Source organism: Rhipicephalus microplus, chromosome 3 (genome assembly GCF_043290135.1).
Source record: "Rhipicephalus microplus isolate Deutch F79 chromosome 3, USDA_Rmic, whole genome shotgun sequence".
Classification (NCBI taxonomy): domain Eukaryota; kingdom Metazoa; phylum Arthropoda; class Arachnida; order Ixodida; family Ixodidae; genus Rhipicephalus; species Rhipicephalus microplus.
The window spans coordinates 231,776,433-231,797,937 of record NC_134702.1 but is presented as its reverse complement, the minus strand read 5'-3'; the positions used below and the strand labels follow the sequence as shown (position 1 = coordinate 231,797,937).

Sequence of the window (21,505 nt, the reverse complement as noted above, 5' to 3'; positions counted from 1 at the left end):
ACAGAAACAGGCAGAAGACCACAAAAAAAAAAACGCTGGTCAGCAAAGCAACGCCGTTCGCGTGCTCGGGGGTTGGACTTGTTTAGGCACGTCATGGGCGCGTCACCTCTTGGTCGGATGCCGGAGAGGATGGGGAAGAGATTTGGCTTGCGCGGAGGAGCGGCAAGGGTTCGGAGCTCGCCTCCTCTCATCCTCGTTTCGCGATGCTTCAAAAAACCTGTTTTCTCCGCTCGTGATAAACCAATTCGAAAAGTTTTTGTGGCAAAATATTCCTCATCGGACACCCAACAACTTCCACTGTCTAACGAAAATTCGGTATGGGGCCTGGTGAGTGGCCCTTTAACAGAAAGAATAATCTCGAATCGAGATTGGGAGCTTCGGCGAAAGCTCAGAGATACGTTCCGATTGCTGAATTGTGTTGAATTATAATACTTAAGGAAGGGTGGTTAGATGATTTTCAGGCTCAATACATCTCAGCCAGGGCAGGCCGCTGTCTCATGCCTGTAGTTGTGTGTATGCAAGACTATTCCCAGAAAGAGAGAAATGAGGAACGAGCAGGATAGTCCATTGCTGGGGGCAGTGGCCTGGAAGATGCCACCAAACAATGACGCTTCGGGCGATCTGTATGGCTAGTCACGCTGAAGTCAAGTCAGGGGAGTGCCGTTCTTTTGATCCTCAAACGTGTCAACGAATGGGTGCTGGCTTACATGCGTTGTCCATCCAAGCTGGGAAGCATGGCGCCATGCCCTGAGTTGCCATAAGCCATTTCACGTGACGACGAGAAGTGTATACGAGGTAGCAGCATCTTTCTTAGGAGAGACAGCAGCGGCAGCCGCAAATAACCCTGCTAATTCGGAATTCGGCCTACCCTTTTGAGCTACTACGGTGGCCCTTTTGATGTATAACCCCTCATCAAGCGGCACACACACTGCAAGTAAGAGCCACGTTGGTGCCGCATTGCAGGGCAGTGACCACGCCTCATTATTGTACGTGTACTTAACAGTGTCACCCTCGCAGGTTGTTTGTTACCCGTGATTGGACAGCAAAATATACCCACAATTCCCAACCTAAGGATTTGGGGAGAACGTACCCTTTATAATGAGCCACCCGGCTCATTCGAAGGGCGCTTGTCATGTACATAGTTTAAAGAAAGCCTCTTTTAAGTTCACCTCCCTCCTGTATTGACGTCTTCATCGCGGATCTCCGGTGCCAGCAAAGGCCGGTCGCCACAACGACTAATAAATGTGCAGCAGTAAGTGGTCCATAAAGACAATGATGTTGACGGTGACCCTGGCGCCTCAATTCTGTGAAACACAGGCCAGCGGGACATGGAATGCCTGCGCGCGTTCGCGCCTCAAGCTACGAACCTCTGCCTCCCGTGTTATTCATGTGAGGTGGCGTATGCTTGCTTGAGTACAGGCGTAGATTATTGCATCACTCTTGTGCACGCGCTCTACCATTTTCTATGAATAATTGACGACATTTTGAAAAAGTGCACTGCACCAGTGTTCATTACCTGCTTGTTGCACGCGATTCACGGTAAGCTTGGTCCTTGTGTAGGTAAAAAAGTACTGCGAGCGCAACGGGAAATCGCGATCGTAGCCGTTATTCGCCGCGACGGAGAAGTGTTAATCGTCGTGATTGAGAAACACTCATAATCACTACAAAACCTGCACTCTTCTGTGAAACACTTTTCACTTTGTTGTTATACTGATGCCTATGTCGGAGATCTCAGCCGTGTTTCTGTATTGTTTTACTTTATCAGGTAATTTGATGATAAGTTATGCCTAACTGTCAAGCTATTGAAAGGGCAACCTGCATTGTGCTTGTGAACTCCTTCACAACAACTGTCCTCCTACGTTTCTGTGCTCTAGGGATCACCACACTACCTTGGGGTAAACCAAAATCAGAATCGGAGGGTAAGACGATCTCACGGACATTTCTCGCTAGTCATGACATCAATATATAGTCACAATACCTTCCGTTCATCGCGAAACCCTTTCCACCAAACGCGTGGCCCTACAAAGTTTCATACAATAATACCTAGAGAGGAATCTGGCGCTGCGATTGCTGTACCCCCCCCCCCCCCCCGACAATAATCTGAATGGCTTCGAATTGGATAGCGTTCCTAGCGAACTGTTAACTGTTTACGCAAATTTTTCTGCAGATTCAGTTTTTTTTCTTGGCACAGCTTGGGTAGTTAGACGTGGTGGAAGCGCTTCAAACATGGAAGCAGTACCTTTGTCGATCAAAGAGCCAGAACACCACTGGATCTCTTGATGTGCTCTGATATTGGAGATTTAGAAGTTGTATCTGATAGTTTAAGCAAAGCGTCGCGCACTCCCGGCTACGCGTGGATGTAGCGTGCAGCAAATAGCATCGAGGTCTTGTTTTTTTTATGACTGCGCCTTGCCAAAACTTGTTCAATTTGACTGCAAAACAATGGCCAAACTAGTGGATGCACTATGACTCTCCTCTGACTCGACTTCACTACAAAAGAAAAGGTACGTTGCGGGCAAACCACTTGGACACACCTGGGATTGCAACAGACAAAGCGCTGTGTGTTTTTTTTATAACTGTACTGTCATTTCCACACATAGTTTCAGTGTACTTTCGAGGAAAAAAGAGATAAGTTTGTTTTCAAGTGCTGTAAAATATAATTCATTGCATTTGGGTGCCCTAACCGGGAACGCAAGGGCAAAGTTATGCCTACCTGGGTGATTAAACTTTTCCAGGTTTCATTTCTACCTGATGACTGCGCACACGTTTTGAAATAAAGTTTACGTGGGAAAATGAAGGAAGTTTCAATAAGATACAACTACACATCACTTTCTTTTACACTCGAAAAATCAGCGTAGTAAACTTCAAGAGCCATCCAAAGCCTGTACCAATAACGATATGCGGCCTGGTGTGTGCCGCTGAAGCAGCGGGACGGGCCTACTTCACCTTGCGTCCCCCGTAGCGCAACCACATCTCCCAGGAGAAACTGCTTTCACCGGCATTTCTACGGGTCACAGTGGGCCATAAATAACGCGTTTCGTAGCTACACATAACAGGTTCAATTCTGAATGGTTATTAGGAGTACCTATTACACCACATATGTGAATAGTTTGCCTTAGAAGGGAAAATAATTCGTGAAGCATAGGCCTCAATACTCTCTATGAATGCTGCCAGTTTTACTCACCTGAAATGAAAAGGGTCACTGATTCCGTTCATGGGGACGCAATCGCCAGGTACATTCCAAAGGCTTGCGTATCGGTTCACCGACACGCACAACGAAAGCACGCCCAATTTAAATCTAGGTTCTTTTTCTGCCCAACAACGCCAGTTGTAGTCCGAAGAGGGAATTAAAAAGCGAGATTTTACGACACAAACAAAACATGTAATCTGAGCAAAGGCATCACACAAACTTGCACAGTCTGCGGATGCGAATTTCCCTCACAAAATTGCTTGGAAGAGATTTAAAACAACGGGAACAAACTTACCTCACTACAAATGCAATCTCAAGCATCATAAACAGTGCAAGAACACATAGCGGCCGCAAATATACACGCGCGTGTACTCCAAAATTCTTCGGACGTGTCTCGAACATTTCTCTTCAAGAAAACAATGAAAGGCACTCTCGCGCAGGACGTCGTCCCAGCGACACTATTTAAAAAAAACTACTCCAGCGGCACCATAACTCGATTCTTCAGCATTGACTGACTGCACTTTAGGACCCACTCACACCGCTCAAACAAGACAACTTCTTGACCGAGCTCCTCACCCATCCTACCCAATTACAGTTTTGATCCTTTCCAGTTTTCCGAACATTCCAAGTGATTGTAGTGCGCGTATCAACTACTTGGGCCAGGGGAAAATCTTTCGTCTCGCCGGTTTGTGCGCGAACACGGACACCCCTAAAAGAACCCCATTTCGATTTCTCCTCATCTCTACTGGTTGGCTGTCGCGTGTGTAGAAGATAAGGCCAAGCCCTGGGCGCCTTTTGATGCTTTTCTTGTTTCGTAGCACGCGCCCGTGAAGGGAACGCTTGCTAGGGACGCTTAGAGGTGGTGGCAAGCGTCTGCTTCAGCGCTAGTTTGTGGCGAAATTAAGTTCTCTGTTGAGAGTAATACACATCCCTATACGCCTCTCGAAACTGTAGATCGTAGGTGATTACGTTGTGTTTCAATGTAGCGTCTTTTTTTGCGTTCGAGCTGCTCAGCGGCACACAACAGCTTCGCGGCGTCACACCCTGCCACATTCGCGCGTACCGAGGACTCGCGCTCGAACACAGGAAACATGAAGCAATCTACCTCCCACACACGATCACACACTAAAAAATTGGCAAATCCCGCGTGAAGTGAAAATCGATAGTACGAGAAGCTCGAATGAAGAAGGTTCATATGTCAGTTTAAAATCTGCACAACCTTATGAGGCGGAGGTAATTTATGCCGTATATGACTTCCACATCATGATTATTATGTTTGGACGTCTCATTTACCTTCGTCGTCTGTTCTGGTCACGAAATGCCGAATTTGGTATATGTGGAGCTAGCGAAACGGCCACAAGCGTGCTATGAGCCTGGTACGTTGTTATATTCTTACTGGATACCCATATCATGACTATCATCTTTGATCCAGTCATATACCTTCGTCAGTAAGCGACGTCACATAGCACCAAATCAGTATATGTGAAGCTAGCGAAATGACCGTGAGTGCATCATGAGCGTGACATGTCGTCATGTCTTTACATGACAGGCATGTCATAATTATCATGTTTGGACGTGTCATTTATCTTTGTCGTCTGATAGCCTCACGTAATACCAAACTTGATGTATGCAAAACTAGTGAAACAGCTGCGAAAGCATCGTGAGCATGGCATGTACTCATGTTGTTACATGACACGCATCTTATGATTATCATGTTAGCACCAGTCAGACACCTTTGTCATGCATTCACGTCCTGTAATATCAAGTTGGGTATATGTGAAGCTACAGAAACGGCTGCAAGCGCTTTATGAGTTTAGCAGGTCGTCATGTTTTTACGTGACATCCATGTCATGATTTTCATGTTTGGACGTGTTATATACCTTCGTCATTCGTTCACATCACGTAATACCGAATTAGGTATATATAAACCTATCGAAACGACCACGAACGCATCAAGAGCGTCGCATGTAGTCTTGTTGTTAAGGGACACGTATGTCATGACTATAATGTTAGGACGTGTCAGTTACCTTCGTCGCCCGTTAGCGTCATGTACTACCAAATTCAGGATGTGTGAAACTAGCAAAACGGCCGCGAGCGCACCATGAGCGTGGTTTGTAGTCATATTGTTACATGACACGCATCTCCTGATTATTACGCTTGCACCGGTCACATATCTTCATCATTCATTCACATCCTTTAACACCAAATTAGGTATATGTGAAGCTAGCGATACGGCCACGAGCGCATATTGAGTGCGGCATGTAGTCATGTTGTTAGATGACACACATGTCATGATTCTAATGTTTGAACGTGTCATTTACCTTTGTCTGTCGTTCGTGACACGTAATACCGAATTCGGTATAGACGACAGCACGCCCATCTCGCACCCAGGCGTCTTTGGCGGTATACTATCACTCCCAGAGACGCTACAATTTGTTTTAAACTGCCAAGGCGCGCCTCGCTAGCATAGCACGGAGTGGCTTTGGGAGTTTCAAAAACGAAAAAGCGCCTGTTCACGCTGCGTTCTGGGTACCACTATGTTGTCATCTGATGCGACAACAAACAGCGCAAGAGGAAGAGATCGCTGAGTACTGCCCGTGAATTTCACAGCGCATCGCGGGAATCGCGCAAGTTCGGTGTTTTGCGAGTGCACAGATTTCTGTCCACAACGAAAAACGCTTAGCTCTGCTGCCTTATGATATAATCGTCATTGGCAGGAAAAGCTACAAGCGCAGTAAAGTGTACGAGTAAGTATAATTATTGCGTTTAGTCAATCGTGACTCCAACTGTTCCATTTTACAGCAGCGATTTGCGTGCAATATGCCTGTAGTATGCGACACAAAAGAATTATCATACTTACACACGCCCTTCTGTTTCCTCCGGCGATAAAGATGGCGTCACGTGACATGCCACAACTAGTGGTGTGGCAATGTAACTACAAAGGATTTCACCAAAAGTGGAGTTCCCGGCAGAAGTACGTAGCTACATCCACTGACACTCCCGATGTTATCCTCTTACAACAACCAAATTTCCCACCTTCTTTATTAGGCTACAACACCACCTTGGTTGCCTCTCCTATTGTGACAGCCCTATTTTTGAAACATGCCCAATGTCGATTTTATACCATCAGTAGTGACATTCATCACGGAAAAATGGAAATAATTCCGCAGGGCTTAAACTGAGGAAGCTTGTTTTTACTAAATGTGTACAGTTGCCCTCGTTCCAGTACGCACTGCTTTCACTGCCTTTTCATGGAATTAGGGAGTTTTGAACGCTTTTGTATAGAATGCGGAGATTGTAACGCTCTACATACGGTTTGGGGTTACGTGATACCGCAGGCCAAGAGAACACGCTTGTGGAACGATATTTGTAACAAGAGATGCATTCTACTCACTGACCCAGAGCACCCCACTCGTATTCGCAACAGTATATCACGTGACATCGGTTCTGACCTCGCCTTTGTGCACAATACGGGCCCAGTGGTAGCGCATGGATTTCTAAAGGAGCACCTTGGCAGCTACCACTATATTGTGGTGGCCATTCTCTTACCTAATATTTACCGAAGGACCGAGCGGCATTTACGCATTACAGAATGGGTGAACTTCAGGGAACGTCGCCGGGACCCGCCCGAAAGGCAAAGGTACGAGCGGTGGCTTCACTCTCTGACTAAAGGTATAGAACCCACCCCACGCACTTTGTGCACTACCGCCAAAACACCTGACATTCACCCATATTTGCTTCATCTTTGAGACGCGCGGAGAGGACTGACGTGGGGATGGAAGCGCCAACGTCTCCTTTGCAAACTGAGGAAAAGATTTGGTCAAATTGCACGACAATTTCAAAAATATGCAGCGACTCTCAGCAGAATTAACTAGCGAGGATTCTCAAATGGTTCTGAGAAAGATTAGGCACCGCAAGAAAATGACAGAAAGTCCACGGGGCGAATGATAAAGAGTGGAGCGAAGCTGGGTCCATACGCCACTGCCGTGCCACTTCAGCCTACCGTTCTCGTACGCTGGGATCTTGTCGGCACCGCCGCGCAGTTTCAATGCACGCTTCTGGCTCGCGCGCTCGCACATCAAGGTTCTCTCTTCAAGCGCGGACCGCAGCCACTTTGTGCGCACGCCGCTCTGCAGCCTTGGCCATCTGCTGACCTTCTGAACGTGCGCGCGCGCCATCACGGCTCTTATTTTACTCTAACGCGCCACATAGCGTAAGGTGCCACCGACGAACACTCGATCGCCAATGTTTTTGTGGGGCGTCATTCCTATTTTCTCGCGTGCTCGCACATCGTGGTTGCGTCTTCGATTGACAGATATGGGGGATTTACGTCCCAAAACCACCGTAGGATTATGAAAGACACTGTAGTGGAGGGCTCCGCAAATTTCAACCAGCCGGGTTTCTTTACCGTGGGCCCAAATCTGAGTACACGCACCTACAAAATTTCGGACCCCATCGGAAACACAGCAGCCGCAGCCGGGATTGGATCCCGCGACCAGCGGGTCAGCAGCCGAGTACCTTAGCCACTGGACCACCACGGCGGGGCATAAAAAGTGGTGCCTGCCAGGGAACGAATTCTGTGTTCGAGTGGGTGGCACCACCACCCTGCGCATACCATAATTTTTATCGGCAAACCATGAATCATCCGCTGGCCGCGTTCGTCCGTCATTTATATGCTTGTCTGCTTGACGCACGGACGAACAGATGGGCACACGAGAGGACTGTGGCGAAACGGGTGGGCGCCGCTTCTGCGCCTGCGCGTCGCGGAGACGCCTCCAAACACGGGCGCCGGCGATAAGAACACTCTCGCTCAAAATAAGCAAGGTAACTGTGTGTGTGCCCCGATTCAGGGGCAGTCGTTGTAGAATCTTCAGTGCGGAAACATTAAAGTTATGTTATCCCACATCACAATTTCCCCAATGCTATTTACCGCGTGCTTACAGGAGGTTTTCAGAAGCCTAGAATGGGAACAGTTAGGGATAAGAGTCAATGGAGAATACCTTAGTAACCTGCGCTTCGCCGATGACATTGCATTGCTGAGTAACTCAGGGGACGAATTGCAACTCATGATTACGGAGTTAGACAAGGAGAGCAGAAAGGTGGGTCTTAAAATTAATCTGCAGAAAACGAAAGTAATGTATAACAACCTCGGCAAGGAGCAGCGCTTCGAGATAGGTAATAGTGCACTTGAAGTTGTAAAAGACTATGTCTACTTAGGGCAGGTAATAACCGCAGAGCCGAACCATGAGATTGAAGTAACTAGAAGAATAAGGATGGGATGGAGCACATTCGGCAAGCACTCTCAAATTATGACAGGTAGATTGCCACTATCCCTCAAGAGGAAGGTATATAACAGCTGTATCTTGCCGGTACTTAGCTACGGAGCAGAAACCTGGAGACTTACAAAGAGGGTTCAGCTTAAATTGAGGACGACGCAGCGAGCAATGGAAAGAAAAATGGTAGGTGTAACGTTAAGAGACAAGAAGAGAGCAGAATGGATTAGGGAACAAACGGGGGTTAAGGATATCATAGCTGAAATCAAGAAGAAGAAATGGACATGGGCAGGGCATGTAGCGCGTAGACAGGATAACCGCTGGTCATTAAGGGTAACTGACTGGATTCCCAGAGAAGGGAAGCGGGTTAGGGGGAGACAGAAGATTAGGTGGGCAGATGAGATTAAGAAGTTTGCGGGTATAAATTGGCAGCAGCAAGCACAGGACCGGGTTAACTGGCGGAACATGGGAGAGGCCTTTGTCCTGCAGTGGACGTAGTCAGGCTGATGATGATGATGATGATCCCACATCTGGTGACCCGAAAAACAAACGTACCGCACCGCCATGGCTGACGAGGAAACCCTTGCTGCCCTTCAACAACAAGTACAACAACTGCAGCAACAACTGCAGACCCAGCAGCAAGTGATGCAAAACCATGAGCAGCAGCTCCGGGAACAGCAGCAGCGCAATGAATTCGAAGCACTCTCGTCCGACGACCGTTCACCACCCCACTTGGGTCACGCCCCCCAAAACTTCGCTCCAGCGGTCTTTGCCCCCTCGGGCGCCTCCATTGCTGCGGCAACCACCAACACGGACGTTGGTCGCGTCACCGTCAAACTTCCGCCGTTTTGGGCAGAGGCGCCTAACGTGTGGTTCGCTCACGTAGAGGCGCAGTTTTCCACGGCACGCATCACCCAGGACCGGACGCGCTATGACTACGTCGTCGCCCATTTAGACTCTCGCTATGCGGCTGAGGTTCGCGATATACGTGCGAATCCCCTGGCTGATCACCGTTACCTACACCTGAAGAGGGAACTGATCCACCGCTTTCACCTTCACAAGACGAGAAGGTGCGTCACCTGCTCCAGCACGAAGAACTCGGTGACCGCAAGCCATCGCAGCTCCTGCGTTGCATGCGTGACCTCATGAGCAGCACCCCGGTCGACGACTCCCTCCTCCGTATAATCTGGCTTCAGCGTCTACCCTCACATGCTCAGGCCATCTTCCAGGTGCAGCCGAATCTCCCGCTGGACCAGCTCTCTCACATCGCTGACCAATTCGTCGAGATTTCGTTGCCAGCATCGCCTCTCACTGTCAACGCCGTTGACACCCGACATCCCAGCAGCGAGCTCGCGCGCCGTGTCGACGAAATCACCCGTCAGCAGGACTCAATTCAAAAGTGCTTGGATCAAAGCCCGAAGCTTCGTCCACAAAAACGCTCCCAAAGCCAAGACAACAACGCCGCTCCATCGCACGGAAATGATAACGGCCCCTGCCACTACCATCGCCGCTTCGGGGACACAGCCCGGAAATGTCGACCACCTTGCTCAGCTGGACATCAGGGAAACTTCAACGGCAGCCCGCAAAGACGGCCGCGAGCTGCCAACTTTTTTGCTGCCAGCATTTTATTTTGCCAGTGGATTATGGAAAATTTTTGTAGACGCGCCGTCCGTTCAGTGGCATGCTTGGCCGGAAATTGTTCACTAGGTGCAGAGTGCCGACAGGAGTTTCTTCAGCTTGTAGATGACGGAAGACTTCCAGCTGCAACGGATGAAAACCAGTGGATTATAAAAGCTAGCATTCTAAAAACGACAGTTTTTGTATTTTTTGTGAGGCATACTGTGTGTCCTTGACTTTGAACTTGGATAGAAAGCATTGGTTCCCTGGTAGATCAATGTACTTTTATTGTAATTTCGCGCCTATCCCATTTCCTCGGCTTCTCAGCCCATATTTTCGAACACGGGAACTAGTATGACATACAGATGCTCTTCCTTTTTTGGGAGCCTGATAGAAGCATCAGTTTTTTATAATAAGAATATGCAAATATGTAACATACAGCGTTACTCTCAAGCTAACATAAATAGTCACGTGCTTCTAGGACAGCTGCTTCTGGAATAACATCTCTGTCGAGAGGCAAATGCACGTCGTTTAACATACAGCTTTCCTACCGAGAGCGTTTAGACAAAAAATTGTTTACATTGTGTGGGGCCCACCAAAAAGCATTGAAATAACTGCATTGATATTTTTTCATAACTTTTACTTCTTGCATCCACGTAGCTATACAAAAGAAACGTTACACGGCAACGTGAAATCCTAAATATAAAATGAATTGCCATTGAGTCTTACGGAACGAATAAACACCAAAAAAAATACAGAAAAAAAGCGACGGGCAGGTGCCACCACCGCGTCGTCGTAGCAAAGCGTTAGAAACACCTTTGTGAGCATCGCGTCGCACTGTCAGCGCAACGCAATAAACGCTACAGTCCTTAGAGTTACTTGTGTGTGCTTCTTCTAGTATAAAGGCAGACACACAAAATATTGACGTGTTGTTTTGGCGCCTCAGATATGCGCAATAATTGTTTTTTATCTGACACTCGCTCAACTATGAACGCCAAAACTTCAGCAATATTTGTGGGTGCTCTGGATGGGGTTGGCCGCTTGATGCCGTTTGAGGTATCGTTAGGGCGGACAAACAGACAAACGTATCGACAGACAGACAGACCAAAATTTTTTTTGTGGAAGCTCCTCAAGAAGAACTATCGTTTTCAAAAAAAAACAAATTGGCCCGAATCTACATGTTACACTGTATTTATTGTCGAAAGAAAAGTCTTGCGTCCGGAGAGAGTGAACAAAACGTTTATTTGATGTTCTGCGCAAGAAAATCGGTGAGTGGTATTCTGAAGGCGCTGCGTTAGAGTGACTCGAGTGTGTAGCAGAGGCGAACAAGCGCATCTAGGCACGATAGACACGAGTGCCACCTGGCAGTTATCTTCGAAAACGAAGGCGTGCGCGACCGCGGAGAAAAATGCGCGCCAGTCTCGGAGGTGATAAGGTGTAGAATGCAAAACGACGGGCAGGTGCCACCACCGTGTCGTCATAGAAAAGCGTTGGGAACACCTTCTTGAGCGTCGCGTTGTACTGTCAGCGCCGCGCGATAAACGCTACTGTCCTTTAAGTGTCTTTCTTCTAGTATAAAGGCGAACACTTGAAAATAGACGTGTTCTTATGGCACCTCAGATATGCGCAATATTTGCTTTTTTTTTCATTGACATTCGCACAACTATAAACGCTAAATCTTGAGCAGTATTAGTGGGCGCTGCGAGTAGGGTTGGCCGTTTGGTGCCGTTTCAGGTATCGTTAGGGCGGACAAACAGACAAATGTACAGGCAGACAGACAGGCCGAAATTTTGCAGTCCTGGTCTCCAAGAGAGACTATCGTCTTTAAAAAACAGCATATCCACGAAGTGTGTGATGATATGTTGCGACGAAGAATGCCTGCGTAAGTGGCATTCGCACGAGGGAGAAAACTCCGGAGGAGAGGGCAGGATGCTACATCACGGCGATAGAGAGAGAGAACAACTTTATTATGGTCCAGTGCAGACGCTGAGGTTGCCACGCGTCACCCGGTACTCCCACGTGGGGACTGGCAGGTCTAGCCTGACGGCCCTGTCGCGGGCACACTGGACGGCCAGGATTTGGCCCTGAAGTTCTGGACTGCTCAGAAGCGCATCCCACTCGGGTTTGCTATAAGTCGGTCCAAGCGACCCGCACTCCCAGAGCATGTGTGCTAACGTAGCGGTCTGCCCGCAAGCGGCGCAGGCGGCATCGGGGAATTTGTGAGGATAAATTTAATTTAGGTATTCTAACGACGGGTACGAATGGGTTTGAAGTAAGTGCAACGAGACGGCCTGTGCTCAATTGAGTTTTGAATGTGGCATTGGGAATGCCTGCCTCGCCATGTAGTAATACTTGGTAATCTCGTTGTGTGTAGTAGGTGTGTCTTTATGTCCCACGTAGTCGGCACTGCAGCCGTCACCCAGGTCGAGAGCAGCGCGGTCAGTGAGTACGCGCACTGCTGTGTGGGCCGACTCATTCGGGTTCAGTGCAACGCCGTTTACGGAGCCGACATGCACGGGGAACCAATGTATGGTGTGAGGGACAATCGTATCGCTGGTGGAGCTGTTCAAGATCCTGGCTGCCTGCGTTGATATGCGGCCCTTTTGGAAGGCTCTGACTGCGACTTTGGAGTCGCTGTACACCTCTTCGCACCGATCGTTTAGCATAGCGAGTGCGATGGCCACTTGTTCGGCCACCTGGGGATTCGTTGTGCGTCCGTGGCGCAGTTCGTAGTCGAGCCCGTCTGGTCCACGACCACCGCTGCGAACTTTTTGCCGTCTAGATATGCTACAGCGTCAACGAAACTTGCATTTACGCCACCTTTTCCCAGTTGCTTCAGTAGAGCCGTCGGCCTTGCCCGACGACGTCCCTCATTGTGTTCATGGTGAGTGTTGCGGGGTATTGGGGCAACAATGACGTTTTCCTGTATATGTTTTGATATACACATGTTATTTGTTTCCAGCTCCATTGTGTTAAAACCTAGCTCGCCAAGTATGCGCTGACCAGCCGTCGTAGTGAAAAAGCGAGCCAGCTGCGAGCGTTGCTGCGTTTCCGCTATCTCGGCGGCAGAGTTGTGCACACCGAGCGCGAGCAAGTTCTCGGTGTGCGTGCGTACGGGCAGCCCCAGTGCTTTATTGACGGTCTCTCTGATAATCACGTCGAGCTTGTCCCACTCCGACCTAAGCAAGTTTTGCATGGCAACGGTGTAGGCGAAGTGGCAGAGCAGAAACGCATTGATGAGCCTTAACAAATTTTCTTCCTTAAGGCCTTTATGTCTCCTGGAGACTCTTTTGACGAGTCGAAAAGCGTTGTCAGTCTTCGCGGCAATCTTCCGCAGTGCAGTGCCGTTGCCACCCTTCGCTTCAATAAACATGCCGAGGATCCGGATGGTGTCTACCCTCGGGATTTCCTCGCCGTCACTCGTGTAATTGTGAATATCGCTTTCTTCGACGGTTTTCCATCCCTTAGGTCGGCCACCTCGTTCTTTTCTATAGAGCAGGAGCTCCGAGTCGGTGGGTGAGCATTTGAGTCCCGTTTGGCGCAAGTACGATTCCACCTCGGTGACTTCTTCTTGAAGGGCATCTTGCACCCGGCCTTCGCTGCCGCCAACGCACCAGATTGTGATGTCGTCGGCGTAAATGGTATGCTTGATGCCGTCCACGCTATCCAGTCTTTTCGACAGTCCGATCATGCAGAGATTGAACAGCACCGGAGAATTCCTAGACCCCTGGGGCGTGCCTCGATGTCCGAGTGGTACGTCTTCAGAGAAGAAGTTCTTGATGCGCAGCCTCGCTTTTCTTCCAGACAAGAAGGACTTGATGTAGTTGTACAGCCTGGGCCCAAGCTCGAGTTTTGTTACAGTCTCCAAGATGAATTCGTGCTTGATGTTGTCAAAGGCCTTTTCTAGGTCTAGGCCAAGAAGAGCCTTTGTATCTCTAGATTATCCATCAAGGACTTGGTGCCTAATGAGCAGCATTGCATCCTGCGTTGAAAGGCCGATACGAAACCCAATCATATTGTGCGTATAAATCTCATTTCCCTCCAGGTAGTCGTTAAGTCTGTTGAGAATTGCGTGTTCTGCCACCTTGCCCACGCACGACGTGAGGGAAATGGGGCGAAGATTCTCAACGCTAGGAGACTTTCCTGGCTTGGGAATCAGTACGGTGTCAGCTAGCTTCCATTCCTCAGGAACCCTTCCCGTTTTCCATGCTTCATTGATGAAACCAGTTAGACGTTCTATGGATGCGTCGTCAAGGTTTCTGAGGGCTATGTTCGCGATCCCGTCTGGCCCTGGTGCCGACTTGCGATTGAGCATTCACTCTCCTGATTTCAGCCTCTGAAATGTCTTCGTATAGTTCCGGTAGAGGAGGACCGCCATACTCCGGGAACACGCCGTCTTCGTCCTCTAGTTCGACCGGCAGATACTTGGAAACTAATTGGGTAACGAGTTCGTCAACCCCTATTCTTTGGTGGCTTCGTGAAGGGCACGCGCTAAAGTGTGTCTCTGGTTGACTCTAGTGCTGTGCTCGTCCAGGACGTGCTTCAGAAGGTGCCATTTCTGATTTGACCATCGGCGGACTCGCACAACTCGTCCCACTGCTGTTTGCACAGTGTGTCGCAATGCTGTTCGATTTCTTTGTTCAACTTTGATATTCTTTGCCGCAGCCTACGGTTGTGCCTCTGCTTCTTCCATCGAGAAAATAGAACTAACTTTGCTTCGAGCAGGTGGGCAAGCCTACTGTCCGTCTTCTGCACATACAAATCTGTTTTTATCTTCATGATGGCAGCGGTGGTATCTCTGCGGATGCCCCCGCACCATTCCTCGAAACTATCAGGAGCACTGGCCCTTGCACCGCGAACGCTGCGAAAAAGATCCCAGTCAACCACCGCGAACTCTCGGACTTTGCTTCAGTCCACTATAATAGAAGTTTGCAGAACGTAGTGGTCGCTGCCAAAATCCATGGCGGTGTTGGCCCATGTAGTCTTTTCGACATTCTTGATGAAAGCGAGGTCTCGCGTCGTGTCTCTGGTTGCAGAGTTGCCTATCCGCGTAGTAAAAGCCTTATCATTGATTGAGGTAAGGTCTAGTTCGGTGGCATCCTGCCAGAGACCGCGACCTTTTCTCGTCTCATACACGTATCCCCTTAAGCCATGTGGGGCATTGAAGTCACCTACTCTGACAAGGGGCCGAGGACCGGCTAATTCAACTGCCTTCTCGAGCAACGTCTTGAAATGCTGGCGCCTGTGCCTGGGGTTACTGTAAACATTCAAAACAAAAACACTGTTTTTCCGATGATTGCGCCTTGGTGTGTGAAGTAGGATCTCTACCATTACATATTCGATATTGCATCTGGCCATCTGCAAGCTGTGCGCGACGTGCATCAGCTTTTTACTTATAAGTGTGCAGACACCTCGTCCTCCTGACTGGCCAGGGACTGCACGGTAACCAGAAAAGGACGCTGCAGAGGCTAAGGTCTCTGGAGGGCTACAGTTTGAGGTTTCTTCGTTATTGTTCTAAAGTACTGCTGCAGGAGTGCTCTTTTACCAGCATACCCCCTGCAATTCCATTGCCAAATACAGGCAGTGTCTTTATCGTTATTCATTATGGATTCTACTTTGATCACCGCCCGGGGGGGTCAGTGTGGCTCGAAAAATCTGTTCATCTTCATAATTAGCTCCTTGGCTATCGACGTGCACGGTAATGGCCATCTCCACGTTGCCAGGCAACGCACCCTGTGGTGCAGATTTAGGCAGTTTGGCGTGAATTTCTAGGGCAATGATGCGCTCGTTCATTGCCCTAAGCCCCTCTACTGGGTCACTGAGTGCAGCCTGCATCTGCCTAACACTCTCCGTGAGGCTAGCTACGCTCCCTGCCACCATCCTAATGTTCTCTGTAATTGTAACCAGCGTTTGCTTAATCTCCTCGACTTGAGATTCCGTGTTCGTAAGCTTGCTTACTACCGCTCTGCGTTTGGTTGCCATGGGACCATCGCCAATAGTAGCCGGAACCGGCGAATCGGTGGTTTCGCCTTCAGTTTTGCTGTGCGTCGCGCTCAGCATTCTTTCAAACTCCGCCATTTCATTTGCCAATTTAGTAAGCGTATCCTTAAGCTCGGCGTTTTTCTTTTTCAATCGTAATATCTCCGCATCTCTAGCATGCTCTGGGGACGGGTCGCATTGCCAGGGTTGCTCTCCGTCATTACTACAAACCCTGTCGGCCCAGGTAAGGTTTAACGTGCGCCTGCTCTGGTCCTCGGTGACGTCGACTGCCCCGGACAGCTGGAGTCCCCGTGCGTGCCCACAGTCTGTCCTGGGCGGGGTGTCTGGTCTGGTGCTCGATGCGTTCGTCTTTCCCTGGCCAGGTCTGAGACTGGATCCGGAATGGGCACCACAGCTGGGACGTAGTCTGGTGCCACCCCTGGATTGAGACCGTGTCCTGGACATGGAGTGGCCCCCGGATCTCAAACGGTATGCGAGACGCCATTTGGACGTGGAACAACTCCTCCAGCTGCCTCTAGTTCTGGATCTCCCTCGTGATTTGAATCAGCCTCCAGGAGTCGATGGTCTGGGCTGGCCCTGCTGATGACAGTCATTGAGCTCGAGGAAGCCATCTACATTGATGGATGGAGACCTCTCCTGAAGGGCGCAGGCCCTAAGGCCTCGCCTGCGCCTGACAACATAGGGTATCCGATATCGGTGCTGGCATTCCCTGGATGCGGTGAGGTGCTTTGCGCCACACAAACTGCATATTGGTTCACAAACATGATTCTCTTCTTGCTGGATAGCTTATCTGCAAGCCTTGCAGAGTGAAGCGTCGGGCGTCGGGCAGACGTCAGAGCGGTGTCCTAGTTGGCCGCAGGCATAGCAAACATCAACTTGCTTTCTGTATGAAGTGCACTTGATGAGGGTGCCGCCATAGGAAACATAATTGGGAACCTTGTACCCGTCGCACGGCCCTATGATCACGCCAGTATTCTTGATTCTTTTTGCTCCGAGGGCCAGTGGATTTCTCGCGTTGACAATCTTCCGGTCGATGGCTCCTGGATCATCACTAATAGGGATCCCATGGATGACTCTCTTGCAGGTGGCATGTGGAGCAGCAACATATGCACTGATTTCGTGGCGCTGTCCGGCCAGAGTAATAGCTTCAACGTTAACGTAGCGCTTAACATTCTCTTGGCTCGAAGTACTGACGACCATAATATTTTGCAGGTGATTAGGGCACATTGTGTCCGTGTTTCTCTCTTCCGGACCGAGCCCCGCCGCACTCCATATGGCCTCTGCCACGACAGACGCACCAGAATTGCTAATACACAGACCACCTCTCGGCCTCACGACGACCTTAGTTTCTTCACATGGCAGCGGTGGCGTCTTGCTTCCCCTTATAAGGCTTTTGTTTACATCTCTGAAGCTGTGACGGCCGGGCGTAGGTTCTCGAGCATTCTTCTTAGACGCCGGCGTTCTGGCGCAAGCAGCTCTACTAGCTTTCCTCGCTTCTGATCGTCTTTTAGTCACCGTAATCCACCCGGAATCCTTGTTATCCTCTTCAGCGTCCCCCGGGGTATTCGATTATTCATCTTCCATCTCTAAATGTGGCGAGAACAAGTCCTTTAATGTTTGAGACGCGGTGCCTGTGCACCACGCAAACAACGGCACGGCCGGGCCGAACGGCGGCGTTTGTAGCTGCACACTCAGCGTCGTCGTCACGAAAGTCACCTTATAATGTACAAATAGTCCACCCACCGGTGTGGTTCTTGTGTCCACAGCGTCCCGGTGATTTTAGAAGTCCTTTGCGACCCAATTTCTTGTGAATGCTGCCTTACATAACACCAAGAAGCGAATAAATCACTGGAACTGATCGCAACGCGTCCGACCTGCACGGCGCCATCCTGGCCTTTGACCTCATCACGGGACAACGACGTCACGGGTTAGTGTGTCGACGCGACCTCTTCGCGTCTCCTCGGGGAAGACGGGGATCGTTTCTTTTTTTTTCGGGAGACGGGAACCCGTGCAGCTTGCATGTAGCGAAATTTCGATAGGGTCTCTGGCCAGCTTGTAGCTCTTTCTCCTGCAGTGCATGCAGAACGCGGCGGTGGTGGTTGTTCCGAATTACGCTCCGGACTTGCGTGCACCGGGATGGTAAAAAAATGAACGATGATGCAACTTTTTAAATATGATAGTCTTTCTTGGGGACCTACGACGGAAAAAGTTTGGTCTGTCTGCCTGTCTGTCTGTCTGTCTCTACATTTGTCTGTTTGTCCGCCCTAACGATACCTCAAACGGCAACAAACGGCCAACCACATCCGCAGCGTTCACCAATAATGCTCGAGGTATAGCGTACATAGCTGTGCGATTGTCAATTAAAAAGAAATTATTGCGCATATTTGTGGCGCCACAACAACGCTTCGATGTTTTGCATGTCTGCCTTTTTACTAGAACAGGCACGCACAATTAACGCCAAGGAATGTAGCGTTTATCGCGCTCCGCTGACAGTGCAACGCGATCCTCAGAAAGGGGTTTCCAAGGCTTTGCTACGACGTCACGGTGGTGGAACCTGCTCATCGCTGTGCGTTCTACACTTTATCACTTCCGAGACTGGCGCGCATCTTTCTCCGCAGGATGCCCGCCTTCGTTTTCGAAGATAACTGCCAGATGGCGCTGGCGTCTAATGTGGCTCGATGTGCTCGTTCGCCTCCGCTACACGCTCGAGGAACTCTAACGCAGCGCCTCCAGAATACCATACACGAAGTTGCTTGCGCATAACATCAAATAAACGTCTTGTTCACTCTCTCCAGACGCGAGACTATCGTCTTTCGACGACATTTGCTGTGTAAGATGAAGATTTGGAACCAATTTTTTTTCTTTTTTCTCGTGAATGAATACTCTCGCTTGTCGGACATCTCTTCCGATTACTATAGTAAAACTAACCTCAAGAATGGTGTGTGGAAGACGATAGTCAAGCAGATGATGGAGCGCTACCTTCTCTATACAGTGATATTTAGTCAAGTTTTAAAGTGGTTATTCCGCTAAGAATTGTGACATCACCCGCTTTTGCTGTTGTCACTGGTTCCACCGCGGTGGTCTAGTGACTAAGGTACTCGGCTGCTTACCCGCAGGTCGCGGGATCAAATCTCGGCATCGGCGGCTACAGTTCTGATGAGGGCGGAAATGTTGTAGGCCCGTGTGCTCAGATCTGGGTGCATGTTAAAGAACTCCAGGTGGGCGAAATTTTTGGAGCCCTCTACTACGGCGTCGCTCATAATCATATGGTGGTTTTGGGACGTTAAACCTCACATATCAATCACTAAATTGTTGTTGGCACTGCTGCTGCTACTGCTCTGCTTGTTCAACCTGATGGAGATGTCTTAAATTATAACAAATTTTTAACGGGCCTCTTTATTCAAGATTAGATTATTACAATATAGTATAGGCAGACCAAGAAACCAAGAGCTGCTTTTTATTTTCAGAAACATGACCAACTTCTCATTTTACTTTATCGGCTGCACTGATGCACCAGAATCTTAGGCTGAGTTCACGTAGTGAAGACAGAAGTGGTCTGTTATTACCTTGTGTTTCTAAATTAGAATGAGACGCTTGTTCAGATAATTGCCAAATATCATAGGCTAGATCCCTTCCATTTTTCGTTGTTGACATGAGAGAAATGCTATGATAGCATAATTCCTTCGTTCACAGAAAGCCAACCGACATTGAAAGATACTAAAAATTCTATCTGCTGTCTCAATAGTAGTATTTGACGAGACAAAGAGGCTGTGAGCAATTTCTTAGTCTAAAAAAAGAAAAGCTGTTGTCGATGACGCTGCCCAGAAGGGCGCTTTGGGCGAGATCATATCTGCAAAAAAAAAGAAAAGCTTGTGGGGGCGAGTCAAACCAAAGGTAACGCCGAGTCTGCATTCCACAAAAAAAGACATATAAGCAAGAAAGTTTCTGAAACCAGCAAAGCGGCAGGGGGGAGGGGTGGAAAACTGGAACTTCCCGAAAACTACAATAGCACTTTCCTCACCCAAGAAACACTAGCGCTTTCTTCCTTCTTCAGTCAAGACACAACGCAGCTTTGACCCCCACTCCCTCCAAGACGAAAGCTTGCCGATATCTATGGCTGAGGGGTAAAAAATACTTCAGTGCTCCAGCTCCATTGTATGGGGGAGGCTCTGGGAACACTTATCTCGCAGACCGTTTGCCTCGTCCGTGTGAGTGAGGGACATTTGGGGAGGGGGAGCTTATCCTCGCCTGTTGACGTCATTAGGCTCCGCCTTTATTCCTTGTGTATTTCTCCCGCGTGTGAATCCCGCTGTAAATACGTCTTGCAATGTGCATCTGTCCGTCCGGCTGTGCATCATCCGTGTGTTCGTTCAAGCGTCCGTCCGTCCGCACCTCGATATTCTGCCGACGAGCACAAACTGCAGTGAACTTCTGCAGCCGACGCTCTCGTCATCCATGCTCTGCCATGCAGCACGATCCGGCAAGCAGACTTGTACGTCAACAATCCAGGAAAATGAAAGATAACGGGCGCGCTGGCGGAGCCCCGCGGAACCCGTGCAGTAGCCAATCGGAGAGCACCTGCACCGCTAATGCCATCTAGAGTACCTTTGTAAGCATTCATTAAGCGCATCTACTTTCTTCACGCAAGTTTGTCATCATGACTGGTCGTCATCTTCATCTGCTGTAGGAATTTGGCTAGCTTGGGTTCTGTGCTTCGGATGTGGTCTCTTCAGAGTGTCTTCTGGGCCTGATAAAGGTTGTCTTTACCATTGCATCACAAGCGGCGCAGTGTGCTCTGCGATCTTCCGTCCTCTCCCAGCCCGCCCTACCTCCCGGAGCTCCGCTCAGGTTGTCGTCTTTGTCAGTTGTCCGGTAACAACCGGCGCTTCTGCGTCTACCTCCATGGCCCCGGCTACCGCGGCCTATCCATCGTGGATTATCACCATGCACCATCGTGATCCGCCCACATTCTCCGGACTTAGAGGTGAGTCTGTGGAGGATTGGTTGAACCAGTTAAATAGAGTTAGTTCCACTAACAACTGGGATGATCCTTCCAAGCTTTGCCGAGTTTCTTTCTATCTGACAGGCGTAGCGAAAACCTCTTTTTTCAAACATGAAACGGGCATCACAGACTGGACACATTTCAAGCAACAATTTCGCCAAATCTTCTGCACCCCGGCGGTTCGTTAAACCTTCGCGAAGAAGACCCTGGGCGCTCGAAAGCACCAATGCGGTGAGTCTTACACCTCGTACACAGAGCATGTGCTTGCTCGTTTCAGCACGTCCATGTCCGAATCAGAGAGGGTTCGGCATCTATTGAAAGAGATCGGCACGGTCGCGTTCAGTGCCTTGGTCATACAAGACCCGTCCACAGTCACTGACGTGGTTGCCACGTGCCAACGCATAGAAGAACTTGAGTCCCAAC

General features: G+C 49.3%; 1 protein-coding gene across 2 annotated transcripts in view; it reads right to left on the bottom strand.

Moving 5' to 3' along the window:
• Nucleotides 1-10,026: 10,026 nt before the first annotated feature.
• Nucleotides 10,027-21,505, bottom strand: part of LOC119167560 (carbonic anhydrase 7) — a 56,738-nt gene continuing 45,259 nt past the window's right edge. For both annotated transcript variants that reach the window (XM_037419065.2, XM_037419066.2), the window contains one exon: nucleotides 10,027-10,224. In XM_037419065.2, coding sequence (XP_037274962.2) covers nucleotides 10,105-10,224 — 120 coding nt within the window. In that variant the 3' untranslated portion in view covers nucleotides 10,027-10,104. The remainder of the gene's footprint in view (nucleotides 10,225-21,505) is intronic.